The sequence below is a fragment of the Tupaia chinensis genome, unplaced genomic scaffold (assembly GCF_000334495.1).
Source record: "Tupaia chinensis unplaced genomic scaffold, TupChi_1.0 Scaffold000009_1, whole genome shotgun sequence".
NCBI lineage: Eukaryota > Metazoa > Chordata > Mammalia > Scandentia > Tupaiidae > Tupaia > Tupaia belangeri.
The window spans coordinates 2,226,405-2,245,151 of record NW_006159439.1 but is presented as its reverse complement, the minus strand read 5'-3'; the positions used below and the strand labels follow the sequence as shown (position 1 = coordinate 2,245,151).

Sequence of the window (18,747 nt, the reverse complement as noted above, 5' to 3'; positions counted from 1 at the left end):
GAAAGAGAGAGAGAGAGACAGAGAAAGAGAAGAAGAGCTCCCGTTAGGCGAGATGACCACGCTGCAATGCCTTCTCCTCAGGACATTGGGCATGTACACATATGTGCCCAGCATGCTTATCAAGCCACCAGGTCTGGAATTCAAATTGTGCTGTTGGCCATATGGGATCCAGCTGCTTCAACTACTATGCTACTGCTTGGCCCCAGGAAATCACTTAAATCCACCAAATGAAAAGAGAAACACACATTGATAAAAATCATTTTTATTATGTGAAAAACATCATAATTCCTGATTAAGAATAGAAAAACAGCATATAACAAAATAGGCATTTAATTGTTAAAATCCACCTGAATTTACAAAACATCTTTTTAAAATGTTTTAGGATGTTTTGAAAATGCAAATAAAATTTTTGAGAGAGCTACATAAAACATTGACTCTATTTTATTATATATTTAATTTCAAAATAATTTTATTTTTGTTAAATACTATCAGTAATTACTATATAGTATAGTAAAATTTAGTAGGAAATAAAGATTTTTAAAAATTGTATTTATCCTCAAAGTAGATGAATATCAAAAAGATGGCAAAAGTATGATTTAGTTTAAAAATGAGTGAATGTAAATGTTAAAAAAGGAGCCAAAAAGATGTGGATTTTTTTCCTCTAAAATCCAGTTCAACATTTACATGTCTTCCTGTGATGCTTTTCCTTACATTTCAGCTACCTTTCTAACTTAGGTTGTTTGGATTTTTTTTTTTTTTTTTTTGAGAGAAAGAAGTTTTTGCTATAGGGTGTGTGCACTCACTAGATAGGCAGAAAGTGAGAAATCACCCCCCAAGGGGGATGACCACACCACAACCCCTTCTGCGCCATCCTCCCAATAGGGAGGTCAGAATTTTAAGCTGCAAATGGCCAGAATTTTAAGCTGCTGGGTCCAGGTCTCGAACCGCAGACAACTACATGGGAGTCCAGCGATGTAACCATTACGCCTTCTGCTAATCCCACTTGTTGGGATTTTATAACCGAAGTAGAATGCTTTCTACTTAGTGTGCTAGGTAGGTCCCATGTACAAACTCTAAGGTAAATAGTATGAAGCTGACTGAGTAATAAATGCCCTGATTAATAAAAGCTCAGTGAGTTATAAAATGTAAATAGATGTGATACTCTGAAGTAAAATTTTAAAAGCAAATCCACTTAGACACACTTACTAATATTATCAGATATGACAATAGTATATGTCTGTTGTCAGTACAAGGTACCAAACATGTCAATCTTAACAAGTTGATATAGAAATTGTTCTGTTTATGTTAGTTTCATCTGGAAATAAAGGTATGATTTCAGTTAATTATGGCATTATAGATCTAATACTCAGAATAAAAATACATCTCTAAAAGTTTGTCTAAATGCCAGGTGAATAGAGAATCACAAGGATGCCACTCTTAAGAGAAGTGTTACCATTTTGAATTGAGGAATTATTTTGGAATTATTTCTTTAAAAGTAATTTTGAATCAACATCCTTATTCTTATTGCTTTAGTGCCCAAACCGTTTGTTATAAAACAAGGCGTTGGACTTCCAGATGCTTTTTCAGTCGTTTTGCCTTTAATTTCAAGGCATGAAAATGTTGAATAAGCTACAAGAGTTACTGCAGATTCTGATAAGAGGCACCTTTATCTCTGAAAGTACATAACATTTCAAATATAGGTTTTGGGGACTTTTAAAAATAACTCACAGTTCATATTTTACTAATTAAAAAAAATTTACGTAAAAGTCTCTTCCATTTATTGAGATCACCAGAGAAAACAAACAACAATAAAAAACTGAACTCTCTTTGGGTACCACTTTCAAATCACATCATTTGGTAGAATAAAGATCTGAGAATCTGCTACTTATAAAAGGTATTATTTTAAAATTAAATCAAATTAGTATGTATACTTCAAGAGCAATGCTATTACAAAACATACCTCAAGTCATATAAATATATCTTATTTATATAATTCATGTGTGAAAAACAAATCAACTCTATTCTCCACATACAATTTAAACAAAGCATCTATACAAAAGTGCAAAATCAATATAATATTAATTAAAATTCGTGAACAGAAGTTTTAGAAAAATATAAAAATAGTTAAAAATTCAGGTTATAAATTCCCAGGAGTGCCCCTTCCATGCACATACATCTTACCAAAAAAATTTTAATATAAAGAAATAAAGACTATTAAACAAAGAATAAAAAAAGTACGCAGAGTCCATTGGCTCTTTCTGTGAAGAAGTTTTCCTTTAGAAACATGCCCTTGAGAGGAGATGTGCAAACAGAGTCATCACCGAAACGGACCCGCTTAGTCCAAATGCCCCAGCCACCTACTGGTCACGTGTGTCCTTTCTGTTTAACCATGGAGAACACGGACAAGTGGTGATCAGGAAGGTCCTTGGCTATCATCTCCCCAGTGAAATTGCTGTGATTACCTTGATGTGGTCATCCATGTTTAGAGTTTTTCTTCTTTGAAAAAGAAAAGGTCCCAGTTTACCTGCTGATATGAACAGAGCTCATCCACATGACTTAGTTATGAAATCAAGTCATGAGCATCGCCATTGGGTCTCTGTCGCACGGCCAGGGGAGGCAGTGGCTTCCCATAGAAATCTATGTAAACAAGGGAAACCAGACACATGAAACCATTATGGTAAATCAGTATTTTTAACACAGTCATTATTTTCCATACAACTCCTTCTAAAAAGTAAGACATTCTGACTTGGTAGGTGAGATGACGATTAATAAAAAAAAAAAAAAAAAAAAAAAAGCCAGAATCCAAGAAAACTTGACAACTGCTAGAGTAAATTTCTGACTCTAGGTTAGAAATTATTCTCTATCTGACTTAAAAATATTGTACCTGAGGGACCAGGAGTTGGCAAAAATAGTTACCGTCACTGGACTCCTACATAGTCAACCATTTGAGTCCCAGACCTGGTGGCTTAAAACTCCTGCTAGGTACATGTGCATGTGTGTCCAAAATCCCAAGAGAAGAAGGGAGGGAAAGGGACTGGAGTGGGGCCATCCCTCTGGGGGGGTGATGTCTCACTTTCTATCTCTTTCTCTGTGTCTCTCTAGTGAGCAAATGTACCCTGCAGCAAAAATCTCTCTCTCAAAAAAAAAAAATATATATATATATATTGTACCTGATGGATACCTGTTATTTGTGTTTCTAATTACACATTCAGATTAGAACAGAACAAATATAAACTATTCAAAATCTATGGAACCTGTGGCTAAAGCTCTGATAAGCAATATCAATTTTTTGATACTCCACATTCATACCCAATAGGTGTTACTTCTAGTTATTTTAGGAGAATCATAAATTAGTTTTCCAATGTTCTTGGACATTGGAATCTTTAACAACAGTGCTTTAATACAGTTCAGTGATTTAGGGCATATTTTATACAAAAAGCCTTACTGCTTTACAATGAATTTCTACTCCTTAATTATCATGAATTGACTTATAAACTTAATGGCACTAAGTAATGGCTTAGTGAAGATTTTATAAAGATTGTGTGTGTGTGTGTGTGTGTGCGTGTGTGTGGGTGTATAAAATTAGGGGAGGTCAGCAGCAGGGGTGCAGGAGTAACAGAGTGCTCAGTGATGGTGGGCGCACATGAGAAGGTCCAGGGTTGGTGCCCCAGAGTCCCCACGTGCACACCAAGAGTACGTGCTTGCACATGCTCATGATCCAGGCTAGCTGGAGCTGGGGATGGGTCACAATATGAGAATCCTATTGGGGGTATTTGTCTCCCTTGCCAGTGTCTCTCTCATGAAATAAATAAATAAACTTTAAAAATATGGTGGAGTGATTTTTACAAAGCAACTACTAAACTAAAGGGTACACAAATGAACCTTAATGTAATGTATAACACAATGTGTTAAAGGTATGGCTATCAAAGATAAACAGCCTTAAAGTCAAATCCTAATCGTGCCACTTATTAGCTAAGTGACCTTGGGATAGAGGCTCCTGATGCAAAAAATGGGGATATTGCTATCCACCTCAAAATGTTATTTGGAAGAATTAAAATGAGGTAAAAACATAAAGAGTGTTTGGCAATCTGCCAAGCACATTGTATATGTAGTTGTTATTACTGACACAAAAGTTAAAAAAGAGATACTCAATTATTTTGATAAATTTAAAGTGTTTCCTTTTCTAAACTTTTGAATTCGAAATTCATGAGCATCTTAAGATGTAACAGAACTCTCAATTAAAGCAGAGTAGATATGTTTTCTAATAGGCTTTCCTTCTAGAATTAAAAAAAAAAAATCTTCCTAAAATGGTCAAAAATCAAATGCATATGCAAGAAACACCTTTTTCCCTCTCAAGAAATTAGTCATTCGTGCAGTTGATTCTGCACTATTTCTTTGCCAGAAAATTGAATTGTTCTTTACAAGTAGGTTTCTGATTACTTTAACTGTGGAAGAGATACATTGATCATAGTGACTAACTTAACTGCCACCACACAACTTAAAACAACCTTTTTAATGTGAAAATTGAATATGAAAACTATACATACAATTTTTATCTTCTTTTATAACATGAAGATTTTAAAATATTCTTTAGTTTGTGTATCTGGTATTTTTGTCAAGCAGAATCTCGGATTTATTTCTCAATGTGAAACATATATATACATAACTACTGATAAAATACAGATTGAAAATGTTCACAGGCCAGCTCTGTGGCCTGTTGATTAAGGCAGCCAGACACCAAACGGTCCATGACAGTGTTTGAGTCTCAGACCTGGAAGCTTGAGAAATAAACCAGGCATATGTGTTTATGTCCAAATTTCTGAAAGAAGGAGGAATGGAAAAGAAGGGACTGTGGTGTGATCATGCCTGTGGTTGGGCAGGGTGCTTTCTCCTCTGCCCTTTTCTCTGGAGAGCACATGTACCCTCTAGCAAAAAGAAAAAAAAGTGTGAATATAAGATTTTCTGGCATGGCTCCATTGGCTGGTAGTTGAGCGATCCCAGATACCACATGGCTGACTGTGTTTCAGATTATTCTGATGAGATGGAAAAATGGAAGAAAGAAAATTGTTCTCGTTATTCAATAAAGTCTTTAGCAACTTTCTTCCTATTCAGCGTAACTTATCACTAAACACACTAAGCACATATAGGATGCTATAGTTTTTCAAGACTAAATATAAACATAATATCTCATATTTAAATTAAAAACCTTTCCCTTTTCATAACTATTTGTGTGTGTTAATATGCATATATTTATGAAATGAATGAAATTCACATAAACTATAGTCTAGCCATTTAGATGTACTAGAACTCAAGGACACAAAAACTAGAGAAAGGACAGTTGGGATTAGCAGAGAGCTATCTTTTTTTTTTTTTTAATTTTCTACAGGGCACACATGCTCACCAGAGAGAGAGAAAGAGCAAGAAAGAAAAGCCACCAGGTCTGGGGCTTGAACTGCAGTCAGCCATATGAGAGTCCAGTGCCTTAACCACCATGTCACCTGCTGGCCCCCACAGAGACCTATCTTATACAATAGCAAGCAGTTCTGGTTATAGGACATCAGTCTGAGTTCTTCTAATAAAATATTTTTAGAATTCCAAATAAAAGTTATATAATTCTAGCACAATAAACTTGTCCATTAAGAACATCTAAGCTTCTTTTTGATGAGTCTATATTTACCTAATCTAGAACTGGGTTTCCAAAGTAGACATAGACAGTTAGAAAGATAGGCAAGCAGGCAAATAAAATGGATAAAAAAATGCTTAAGATTCTTTTATCTCTGTATTCTGAGATAAATATCAAGTGAAGTTTTATAGATGCAAAATACACATTAAAATAATAAATAAATAAAATAAAAAAACAGAGGTATAATGAAAAATGATGGATGCAGATTTGCAAGATTTTTTCCAAAAATGAAATATAAGCTTGTGGAAGTTATGGGACAGAGGAAAGTGGATGTAATATGTACAGATGAGATTTGAGAACTGATCCTTTTGCATTACCATTATGACGTGTTTCACCAAGAGGTTCAAGTTTTGGAAGTCTAGTAACTTTGGGGGTTCCCCAGCCAACTAAAGAAAAAGAAAAACATTTTAAAACACTGTCAAAGAATGTCTCTTTAGATCTGTTGAGAGGATTCTTCCCTCGATGGGACATGTACGTAATATTTAATGTCAGTTCAAATGTACTGAATGACAGTACTGAGTAGTCATTAAATCATTTTAAATGACTTTTATCAGTTTAACCCCTAGTGAAGGCTAAAATAATGTTTATAATCAAATGGAATATTAAAAATGAGTCTTTAAGGAACTTCTCAAAGAAAATGTTACTACCTAAAGCCTTGTAATAGGTCTACAAAGATATCATTGAGTTTTCACTAAAGTCATGACAAGTTTTTGCATAGGAAAAGAGAAAAAAATAAGTCATGACTTTTCCAATGCCCCAATATAAACATACTTATTTAGATATTAGATATTTACTGAGTACTTATAGTAGGTGAAGTGTTATGCTTACTGATGAAAAATTACTTACAATTATTGTGTAGCTGTGTCCAGTGCATTATATGCATTAATCCACTTAATCCTTATAACAACTTAAAAGGTAGGTAGGTACGTTGGAAATATATTGGAAAAATTTTACATTTTAGTTTCAAATGTTAACTAGAAGGTACTTGGTAAGGTTTTCTTAACCGTTTTTACTTTTATAAAACATTTTTTCCTGATAAAAAATATAATAGGTATTTATTTCAACAAATTCTGAACAAAGTGAAGAATTTTTTTTCTACAAATTCACAGGATAGCATGTACACTGAATAAAAATTACATTTCTCCCTTTAGTCGCCAATTTACTCACCAGGAGGAGGAGGTGGGGGTGGCGTGGGACTCTTAGGAGCAGTGTCATCTGTATTAACAGGTTCTACCCTATGGCTCCGTTTCATTCTTAGTTTCTTAGTTTTCTTTTTACTGTTATCTACAAGAATATAAACATTAAACTCTTTACCTTTGGGAAAAGTGAACTTCTATAACAGAAAACAAAGAATAAAACTAAAATATTATACTATTACCATAGAAATATCTTCTAACTTTGGAAATTATTATCATTAACCAAATCTGAACTTGCTTTCACAAAGGATCATTTTTTAAGTGATAGTTTATTGAATGAAAACAATTTACATAGTCAGAAACCTTCAGTCCCCAATATTAAGTTCTAAAAAAACCTCACATTTCCAAAAGGAACTTATATTTCTTCCAAATGTCATATTAAACAAATATAATGAGTTAATGGCCAGAGTTTCCATGAATTTTACAACAGCCTTGGGGAAGAGAAGAGATGTTGATTTTTCTCTGTAGGATCTGCAGAATGATTCCAGGTATATAGAGTCAAAAAATAATCCTTTGAAATGTGAAAAAAATAAAGACCTCAATCAAATCTACACATATTACTTCTTGAAATAACTCCTAAACAAAGTATCACCCACATAAATATATGTTACTAAAGTTACATGGAATTAGTAGACCTAAAAGAACTGAACCTGTGTGTGTGTGTGTGTGTTTTTAAAATGTGCAGGGAATAGCCATAGGGTACGTGTACTAGTCAGAGGCAGAGAGATACAGAGAGAGATAAAGTGACAAATCACCCCCAAGGAGGGAGAGCCATGCCACAATCCCTTCTCCTCCATTCTCCTTTAGGGATCTTGGGCACACAAACACACACACACACACACACACACACACACACACACACACACACCCCTGGAGAAATTTTCAAGTCACCAGGTCTGGGACTTGAACTGTCCTTGGCCATGTGTGACTCGAGCCACCTTAAACACTGTGCCACCTGTTGGCCCAGAATTTGTGTTCCTTCTTAGAAAATAAAACTTAGTTTCTCACTTAAACACATGTAAACATTTTAGGAATATCAAGGTTAATGTATAAACTTTAACAATGTAAACAAGGATAGTATAGTAGTTGGCCAAACTTTGAACATCAAAGTTACTGAAGTATTTTAACTATTAAGTTTATACATTTGTAATACATTTAACTACTAAGTTCATACAGTTGTAATACATTTTCTAAAATGAGAATTATCTGTAACACAAGACATTGTCAGTATCTGTAAAGCCTATAAAGCAGTAAGTAACACAAACATATTTAGAAACAAATTATTTTTCTGAAGAAACAAGTCTCATTTGAGACATTTCACTCCAGGAAGAAATAAAGAAATCTTACAACCAGAGCTGTCAGATTTATAGATGGGAGAAAAGAAAGAGAACTCCAGAATAATATGGTTCTTTGGAATGGACAGTATCTCAAGGTCATAGAAGACCACAGGATTTGGTACAGATGATCTGTGGCCTTGCCACACACAAGATATATGACCTAAAAGAAGTTACTCAGTCTTTCTAAGTCCCTGGTTTCATCATTTATATAATGAGAAAAACATTCTCCAGGATTGCTGCATTAAATAACAGCATGGTTTAATACCATGATGCACCTGAAAGCATCATTTTAAAGTATAGAGTATGTTGGTCATTATTACAGTTATATAATTTACTATCTTAGATACACTTACGCTATATTTTCAATTCATTTGCCAAATCATTTTGTTCTTTCAAAATGTACAGATGTCAGAGTTATTTTTAAAAACTCAGAGACAGCTGTAATAAGTTGGTCTTCTTAACTATGCCAACAAGGTTATGTGGCTTTGCACATGGCTGCTCTAACTTCCCAAATGACAAAAAGTATAACTTCCAAATCTAATATTCAAAATTTTTCAGCCAGGAAAATATCCATGTTACTAATCTGCATCTCAGGAATTGAGATTTTATTTTAATAAACCCTATGATAGTATAAAAAATTCTTATACACAATGGAGCCATATCACTAACCAGCAAAGGCAAGGAAGTAATGATTACGGGCATCTCCTCATGTGGCTTGGCATGGTGTTAGAGACATTACAGAGAGAAATTTTACAAACAAGTCTAAAAGCCTATGCATAAATATGATGCTTATCTCTATTTTAGAAATAGGAAAACTCAAGGCTGAAGATGTAATACAACTTAACATATATCCATATATCTAGTAGCTATAAGAGTCAAGATTCTTTACTAGGCTGTCTCACTGCCAATGTAGGCTGTCTCTCTATAATATCAAAGACATGAAACTTCTGGTAAATCATACAAACAGTCAGAAAAAAGAAAGCTATAATGAGTTGAAGATTTTGTATATTAAAGTCAGAAGAAAATGGCTATGGGATGGCCACATGGTCTGGTGGTTAATAAAGCCAGAGCTCACATGGCTGACTGCATGGCTTTAATCTTGGCCCTGGTGGCCTGAAAAACACACTGGGTATGCACACATGTAGGCCCAAAGTCCTGACAGACTAGAGAAATGGAGAAGAATGAATTGTGGCATGACCATGTTCCACTGAGGGGTGCTTGCTCCCTCTTCCTCCCCCTCTCTCTGTTTCTCTCTAGAGAGTGCATACAGCCTCTGTCAAATAGCTATTTTAACAATATTTTTAAAAAAGTTCTAATGATTATCACTACACCCTATAGAAATAGCCAGTCAATAAAGGAAATGACTATAGTATTATAAGGCTTGATAATCAAAAAAGTCTTAAAGAAGTTAAATTTATTCCAAGGATTCCTGGGGTGATACACTGTATTCTGTTTACAAAAATAAATTGAACGTTGAATTTTCTGTTACAAAGGGCCACTTTTTGTTTTTGAAAAGAGGTTTTACTGCCTTTGAGCACATGTGCTCACCAGAGAGAGGGACAGACACAGTGAGATGGAGAGTAAAAAAATCATGTCCCTGGCATGATAACCATGCTGTAATCCCTTTTCCTCCTGGGATCTCGGGCAAGCATGCACATGCACCTGGCATGATTCTGAAGCCACTAGGTTTGGCACTCGAACTGTGGTTGACCATGTAGAAGTCTACTGACATAACTGCTACGCTATCTGCTGATCCCAAAGGAACACATTTTAAGCCATCATAAGAAAAAAAAATTAGGAGAAAATTGGCTAATGAGTAACTAAAGACCTTGAGAAAAACCTAATAAATATTGTATTTAAAGAAAAAATATATAGTACCTGTTTTGTGAAATATGGTAAGTAAAATGAAATGAAACATACACACACACACACACACACACATATACACAGGAAAATGTATACATACATATACATATAAATGTATAGACACACACATTGTGTTTACATGTGCACACACACATTTGAAAATTACTTTAAATAGGTACATTTGTCACCTGATTCTGATGATGGCTGGTCTGTCTCATCTTCATTCTCCAGTTGCTTTGTTAACGCTTCCTTATAATTTTCTACTATTCCGAATTCATTATTTTGTTGGCTACTGTCACTCATTTGGCTCTGTGTCTCTGTTTGCTCAAGTTCTGTTTTATGTTTCAGTGAGCAGTCATCACTATCTTTCTCCATTTTTTGCTTCTTTTTCTCTTTTTCAAGTTTCTTTTCATTCTATCAAAAAAAGAAACATATTATCTTTATCACAACAGTTATATCTAAGATCCTTTTAGGGGAGATATCAAATAGTCCAAGAGCATTCTGCAACTTCGACGGCAATGTACGATTTCTATTAAAAACTATTTATTGGGACCAGCAGTTAGTGTAATGGCTATCTCTATTTCTCTGTCGTTCTCTGTCTGTCTGGTGAGCGCACGTGATGCGTAGCAAAAAAAAAAAAAAAAATTTATTGAATATAGCATTAAAACATGCTAATTGCCAAACATTCAGTAAACACAGAAAATATAAAGAAAACAAAAATTACCAGTAATTTTACAATCTATAGATGACCACAATTTGATATATATTTACTAAGAGGTACTTTTGTCTCCCTACAATGACCCACAAACAAACAAACGTTTGTCTCGCTCTATATACACATATGTATGCATTTATTGTTTAAATAAAAAATGAATTTACATTTTTATTTTATACATATTTCTTTCCATGTTAATGAATACAAGGGTATTTCAAAAAGTTCATGGAAAATTGGAATTAAAATATGAACTTACTCTGATGCAAAAAATTATGAAATTCATGCAGTTTCTCTATAATACACATTTTCTAAAAACTTGTGATGATCTTTCATAGATCAAGTGTTTAGAATAGATGTTGTATGTATGGGACCAGCAACTGGGGCAATGGCTATGTTGCTGGACTCCCATGTAGTCGACTGCAGTGTGAGTCCTGGACTCAGTGGCTTCAACTCAACTGGGCATGTGTGTGTGTGTGTGTGTGTGTGTGTGTGTGCCCAAGATCCCAAGAGGAGAATGGAGGAGAAGGGATTGCAGCATAGCCATTCCCCCTGGGGAGTGATTTCTCTCTTTCTGTCTTTCTGCCTATCTCTGTCTTTCTAGCGAGCGCACGTGCCCTATAGCAAAAACCTTTCCAAAAAAAAAAGAATAGATGGTATGTGTATTAGCTTATGTAACTTCTGAGTAGCCAATACATTTTAATATTACATTATCATTTTGAATGGTTATATCTTATTTTACCAATTACCTATCAATTCACAAAAGTCATTTTCAGTGTTTGACTTTATAGGGAATACAATAATCTTATCCATTTATTTTATTTTATTTTATTTATTAATTTGTTAGAGTGTGTGTACATTTGCTACAGAAACACAGAGGGACAGAGAAGGAATGTGAGAAAGCACTCCCCCTTTGGGGAATGATCACACTGCAATTGCTTCTCCTCTTATTTCTCCCTTCAGGATTCTGGGCATGAACACACATGCTGCTTCTTCGGGCCGCCGAGTCAAGGACTCAAAGCATGCAGTCAGCCATAGAAGATTTACACCAGCATGCCCTATTCTATCTGTAAATTCTTAACATTAGAACTGCTGGATTATAGAGTCAGCACATTTTTTTTTCCTTTTAATTTATCAGAGTGTGTGTACTTTCCAGAGCTACGGAGACAGAGAGAGGAAGAGAGGGAGAAAAATATCCCCACAAGGAGTGTGGTTATGCCTCCTTCAATCCCTTCTCCATTTCTCCCTCCTGTAGGGTTCTCAGGTGTGCATACATACATGGTTTTCAGCTGCAGGGTCCAGGGTTCAAACTGTGTGGTCGGGGGAACCAGCAGTTAGCGTAATGGCTATGTCGCTGGACTCCCACGTAGTCGACCACTGTTCACGTCCCAGACCCAGTGGCTTAAAACTCACGTGTGTGCATGCGTGCCCCAGATCCCAAGAGGAGAATGGAGGAGAAGGGATTGCGGCATGACCATCCCCCCTGTGGGGTGATTTCTCGCTTTCTGTCTCTATGTCTCTCTCTGTCTGTGTGGCGAACGCACGTGCCCTATAGCAAAAAAAATCTCTCCAAAAAAGAAAGAAAAAAGAAAACTGTGTGGTCAGCCAGGCAGGATGTAGTTCTCTTAACCACTAGGCTCTGAGGCTGGCCCAGGCACATTTTATTTATTTATTTTTCATTTTTATTAGGCTTTTGCCATTGGGCACATGCACTTGTTGGAGAGAGACAGAGCAAGGAAAAGTGCAAAATCACCTGGCAAGGGTGATGGCCACACTGCAATCCCTTCTCCTTCATTCTCCTCTCGAGATTTTGGGCACACATGCACATGCACCCAGCATAAGTGTCAAGCACTGGGCCAAGGACTTAACCTGTAGTCAGTCATGTGGGAGTCCAGCACCTTAATCACCACACCACCTGCTGGCCCTAACCCAGGTACAATTTAAAATGTGACATACATTCACGAACTTCCCATTTCAAAAATTAAATCAATTTATACTCTAGACAAAGTGTTGGGTGAATGATAATTCTTTTTTTCAATGATACATATCATTATCAACCTTCAATATTTTTGCTAAACTAATGAACACGTTCACCTTATTTTTAAAATTTAATTTAGCTTTGAACTATTAAATACTCTAACTGCTATTTTTACTATTTCCTTAAAGAACTGACTGATAACTCAATACTCATTTTTCCTTAGGTTCTGATTATCTTTCTAGTTGTTGGGATGTTTTTTGTTCTTGTTTTTTTATTTTGTTTTATGTGTCTCATATCTTTCACTATAATTTGTGATTTTGTCTTTCAATTTTGTAGAATAGCTTTTAAAAACTGAGTACAGTATGAGCTATCCTTTACTTATTTATTTCTTTTTTTGAGAGATTTTTGCTATAGGGTACATGCGTTTGCAGGAGAGACAGAGAGAAAAAGTGAGAAATCACTGCATCCTCCTCTGGGGACTCTGGGTGCACTTGCACACGAGACTAGCTTGAGTTTCAGGTTGCTGGGTCTGGGACTCAAACTGCAATCGTTTGTGTGGGAGTCCAGTGCCTTAACCACTATGCCACCTTCTTGCCCCAAAAGCTAACCAATTTTTTTTTTTTTAACTTTATGATTTGAGGCTTGACTGTCCTACTTTGAAAGTCTTTTCTCCTCTAAGCGTACATACTTAACTATATTTTCAACCAATATTTTTAAGGTCTCATTTTTTAAAAATATTGGATCATTGTTAAAGTCATAACGTATTTTTTCTATGCAAAACTGCATCATGATTTTTCTGACAACCCAATAAATCCATGTAGAATATTCTGGAGAATACATTTAGATTGGTATTCAGTGTTCAACAACTTTACTTTTTTTCTGAATGGTTGTTCATCCGTTCCAAAATTCTTTTTTCTCAGATTTGAAATAATACCTGTATCTTATACTAAATGTTCATATATAATTAGATTTATGACTATTTGTTCCATTGATTTGTTTATTCTGGAACTGAGAGTTCACAATAGTTCATCATTTTTATTACCTGTATAAAAATTAAAGAAATATTAGGTGCTTCTGTATGATAAAAACATATTAATATAGAACAGTTTTGTGGAATAAAAAAGAAGAAATATATGGTAGAAAGGGGACTACAGCTAATCTGTTTTCATTACTTTATTGACCATCTTAAAATTACCATCATTTAAAAGCATAATAACTGTACTCTCCCCGTGCTACTAATTTAGACTTCTGATACATTCTTCTGGTGTTATAAAACAGAATTGGACACTTCTTTATACTGTGAAAAAAACAGGATGTTGAGAGAAGCATCAGGTCCTCCTAATTAACTTATACCCATAGTACTATAAGATAACTGGTCATCAGTTACAAGGTGGGCTTTATTACACACATAAGAACAAATTAATGTTTCTAAATGAAAAGTAAAACCTGATTTCCTTCTCTGTCAATTTTTCAAAAGAATATAAAATCTGACACACACATAATATTTGATAAGATGGAGACAAAACAATGGCTCATGCTACAATGAAGGCTTTCCCGTACTCAGAAAAGCACGTATTTAGGGGAAATGCTGTGTAAGTGTTAGTAAAAGATTTAACACAGTTAAATCTAAGCTACTTAATAGCAAGCATCTCATATTACTAATTATTCTGCTAATTACTTACTAAAATACAGCAACACCAGAATGATCTAGTCATCTTCTTACCTATGGAGCTGCCTCCCTCCTCAGAAGCAGCCCCAAGGAAAAACAACCATCCACCTTTCCAGCTGAGCACCTGTGTGGAAGGAGGCGGTGACAGGGGAAGAGGAATGGAGAACAAAGGGGCAGGACCTGCAAGGCAGCTTCCACAATGATCTCTGAATAAATGGGGAAGGGAGCGGGGTTAAGAAGCTGCCTTGGGGGAGACATGGTGATTAAAGCAGAGCCAATGCAAACCCTGGACACCAGAAAATGAAGACAGACACAGACACAGACACATATACACATCACACACACAGCTCCTCAACGTCTTCATAATTAGCATCTATAAATTAACATTGCTAACATTCGTTCGCTATGAAAATTAAAATGTATTCAAATATAGGAGAATTTCCTGTAGTTTCAAACATTCTGAAATATCTGGAGAAGACAAATTGTTTACATACTTTTGCATTACAGGCACCCAGATAGTATTGTAAAGCTAAAGTAACAACAATGCAGGGACAAAGAAAAAAAATCTCTCCAAAAAAGAAAGAAAAAAGAAAACTGTGTGGTCAGCCAGGCAGGATGTAGTTCTCTTAACCACTAGGCTCTGAGGCTGGCCCAGGCACATTTTATTTATTTATTTTTCATTTTTATTAGGCTTTTGCCATTGGGCACATGCACTTGTTGGAGAGAGACAGAGCAAGGAAAAGTGCAAAATCACCTGGCAAGGGTGATGGCCACACTGCAATCCCTTCTCCTTCATTCTCCTCTCGAGATTTTGGGCACACATGCACATGCACCCAGCATAAGTGTCAAGCACTGGGCCAAGGACTTAACCTGTAGTCAGTCATGTGGGAGTCCAGCACCTTAATCACCACACCACCTGCTGGCCCTAACCCAGGTACAATTTAAAATGTGACATACATTCACGAACTTCCCATTTCAAAAATTAAATCAATTTATACTCTAGACAAAGTGTTGGGTGAATGATAATTCTTTTTTTCAATGATACATATCATTATCAACCTTCAATATTTTTGCTAAACTAATGAACACGTTCACCTTATTTTTAAAATTTAATTTAGCTTTGAACTATTAAATACTCTAACTGCTATTTTTACTATTTCCTTAAAGAACTGACTGATAACTCAATACTCATTTTTCCTTAGGTTCTGATTATCTTTCTAGTTGTTGGGATGTTTTTTGTTCTTGTTTTTTTATTTTGTTTTATGTGTCTCATATCTTTCACTATAATTTGTGATTTTGTCTTTCAATTTTGTAGAATAGCTTTTAAAAACTGAGTACAGTATGAGCTATCCTTTACTTATTTATTTCTTTTTTTGAGAGATTTTTGCTATAGGGTACATGCGTTTGCAGGAGAGACAGAGAGAAAAAGTGAGAAATCACTGCATCCTCCTCTGGGGACTCTGGGTGCACTTGCACACGAGACTAGCTTGAGTTTCAGGTTGCTGGGTCTGGGACTCAAACTGCAATCGTTTGTGTGGGAGTCCAGTGCCTTAACCACTATGCCACCTTCTTGCCCCAAAAGCTAACCAATTTTTTTTTTTTTAACTTTATGATTTGAGGCTTGACTGTCCTACTTTGAAAGTCTTTTCTCCTCTAAGCGTACATACTTAACTATATTTTCAACCAATATTTTTAAGGTCTCATTTTTTAAAAATATTGGATCATTGTTAAAGTCATAACGTATTTTTTCTATGCAAAACTGCATCATGATTTTTCTGACAACCCAATAAATCCATGTAGAATATTCTGGAGAATACATTTAGATTGGTATTCAGTGTTCAACAACTTTACTTTTTTTCTGAATGGTTGTTCATCCGTTCCAAAATTCTTTTTTCTCAGATTTGAAATAATACCTGTATCTTATACTAAATGTTCATATATAATTAGATTTATGACTATTTGTTCCATTGATTTGTTTATTCTGGAACTGAGAGTTCACAATAGTTCATCATTTTTATTACCTGTATAAAAATTAAAGAAATATTAGGTGCTTCTGTATGATAAAAACATATTAATATAGAACAGTTTTGTGGAATAAAAAAGAAGAAATATATGGTAGAAAGGGGACTACAGCTAATCTGTTTTCATTACTTTATTGACCATCTTAAAATTACCATCATTTAAAAGCATAATAACTGTACTCTCCCCGTGCTACTAATTTAGACTTCTGATACATTCTTCTGGTGTTATAAAACAGAATTGGACACTTCTTTATACTGTGAAAAAAACAGGATGTTGAGAGAAGCATCAGGTCCTCCTAATTAACTTATACCCATAGTACTATAAGATAACTGGTCATCAGTTACAAGGTGGGCTTTATTACACACATAAGAACAAATTAATGTTTCTAAATGAAAAGTAAAACCTGATTTCCTTCTCTGTCAATTTTTCAAAAGAATATAAAATCTGACACACACATAATATTTGATAAGATGGAGACAAAACAATGGCTCATGCTACAATGAAGGCTTTCCCGTACTCAGAAAAGCACGTATTTAGGGGAAATGCTGTGTAAGTGTTAGTAAAAGATTTAACACAGTTAAATCTAAGCTACTTAATAGCAAGCATCTCATATTACTAATTATTCTGCTAATTACTTACTAAAATACAGCAACACCAGAATGATCTAGTCATCTTCTTACCTATGGAGCTGCCTCCCTCCTCAGAAGCAGCCCCAAGGAAAAACAACCATCCACCTTTCCAGCTGAGCACCTGTGTGGAAGGAGGCGGTGACAGGGGAAGAGGAATGGAGAACAAAGGGGCAGGACCTGCAAGGCAGCTTCCACAATGATCTCTGAATAAATGGGGAAGGGAGCGGGGTTAAGAAGCTGCCTTGGGGGAGACATGGTGATTAAAGCAGAGCCAATGCAAACCCTGGACACCAGAAAATGAAGACAGACACAGACACAGACACATATACACATCACACACACAGCTCCTCAACGTCTTCATAATTAGCATCTATAAATTAACATTGCTAACATTCGTTCGCTATGAAAATTAAAATGTATTCAAATATAGGAGAATTTCCTGTAGTTTCAAACATTCTGAAATATCTGGAGAAGACAAATTGTTTACATACTTTTGCATTACAGGCACCCAGATAATATTGTAAAGCTAGAGTAACAACAATGCAGGGACAAAGGCAAAGTAAATAAGAGTAAACATGTTGCAATATGAAATAAATGACAAGAAACAGATTCGTCAAACTAGTAACTATAACTGCTACATTCAACCTATATTTTCATTCTGATTAAATTTGGAAGCCATATTTACCTTTTATAGGTACATGTAAAGAGGAAGGAAAAGCAGCAAATCTTTGATCAGTTTCTTACATTTAATTTCTTTTAGAAATATCATAATCTCTCTAGAAAAACACTTCATTCTACCTCCAACTCTTCTTTCCTGACTTCTCACCCCCTTCCCCAACTCCAACTTCATAACTCACGATAGAAAAATTACACTTGCCACCACTCGTACCTCAATGATTACAGATGCTATCGGCTGGAAAGGATTAACAATAACTGGCTCTGGGTCCAACTCAGCTAGGCCACTGGTTCCATCGAGTTCAGCCTGTTCTCGCTCTCTTTGTTCTCTATTTTTTGAGGGAAAAAATCGAAATTCCTTTTGAGAAAGTGCCCATCTATGTTTAAGAAAATACGCAATAGATTTAAGGCCATTAAACTTATTTAACCATCTGTACATGACTTTTATTCACTGTGAGTATTTCAGAAATCCCATGAAGGTAATAGGACTATACCTCTGAGTAAAATCAACCATTTAAATTTTAAAAGAAAACTATGCTGACAAAAATGGTATTTCTATGTCTGACTTCTCAATGTCGATAGCACATATTGATTACTTTTCCATGCGCCACAGACGTGTATTTATCTATTAATAACCCTCTAAAATCAATGCTGTTGTCTTAATTGGTACTAACAGATACATAAACTTCTTGTTAACCTTCTTCTTAGGATCATACTTCTCTTGTAAAATACAACCAGAAAAACACTCATTTAATTCAACCTATGTTTTAATTTATGCAGGAGTATGTTTCTTATTTATTATACAAAAACAAAAGAGCAGGACATCTATAGATTGAATCGTATATTAGCTCCATGAAGCACATCAACATACATGTTATCATCAACAAATAATTTTCCATTTCTTGTTTCCTGTATATTTTGCTTTTTTTCCCTATCTCTCACCTTCTGCCGCCTCCCATCCTCCCACACTGTGTCTAGTA

General features: G+C 35.2%; 1 protein-coding gene across 3 annotated transcripts in view; it reads right to left on the bottom strand.

The window, feature by feature from the left end:
- Nucleotides 1-2,199: 2,199 nt before the first annotated feature.
- ARL13B (ARF like GTPase 13B) overlaps nt 2,200-18,747 on the bottom strand; it is an 83,307-nt gene continuing 66,759 nt past the window's right edge. For 2 of the 3 annotated variants that reach the window (XM_006139873.3, XM_027765944.1), the window contains exons 6-10: nt 17,982-18,096; nt 10,271-10,496; nt 6,851-6,967; nt 6,001-6,069; nt 2,200-2,637 (exon numbers count right to left, since the gene is read on the bottom strand). In XM_006139873.3, coding sequence (XP_006139935.1) covers nt 2,561-2,637; nt 6,001-6,069; nt 6,851-6,967; nt 10,271-10,496; nt 17,982-18,096 — 604 coding nt within the window. In that variant the 3' untranslated portion in view covers nt 2,200-2,560. The remainder of the gene's footprint in view (nt 2,638-6,000; nt 6,070-6,850; nt 6,968-10,270; nt 10,497-17,981; nt 18,097-18,747) is intronic. The other variant, XM_006139874.3, reaches the window with a different exon arrangement.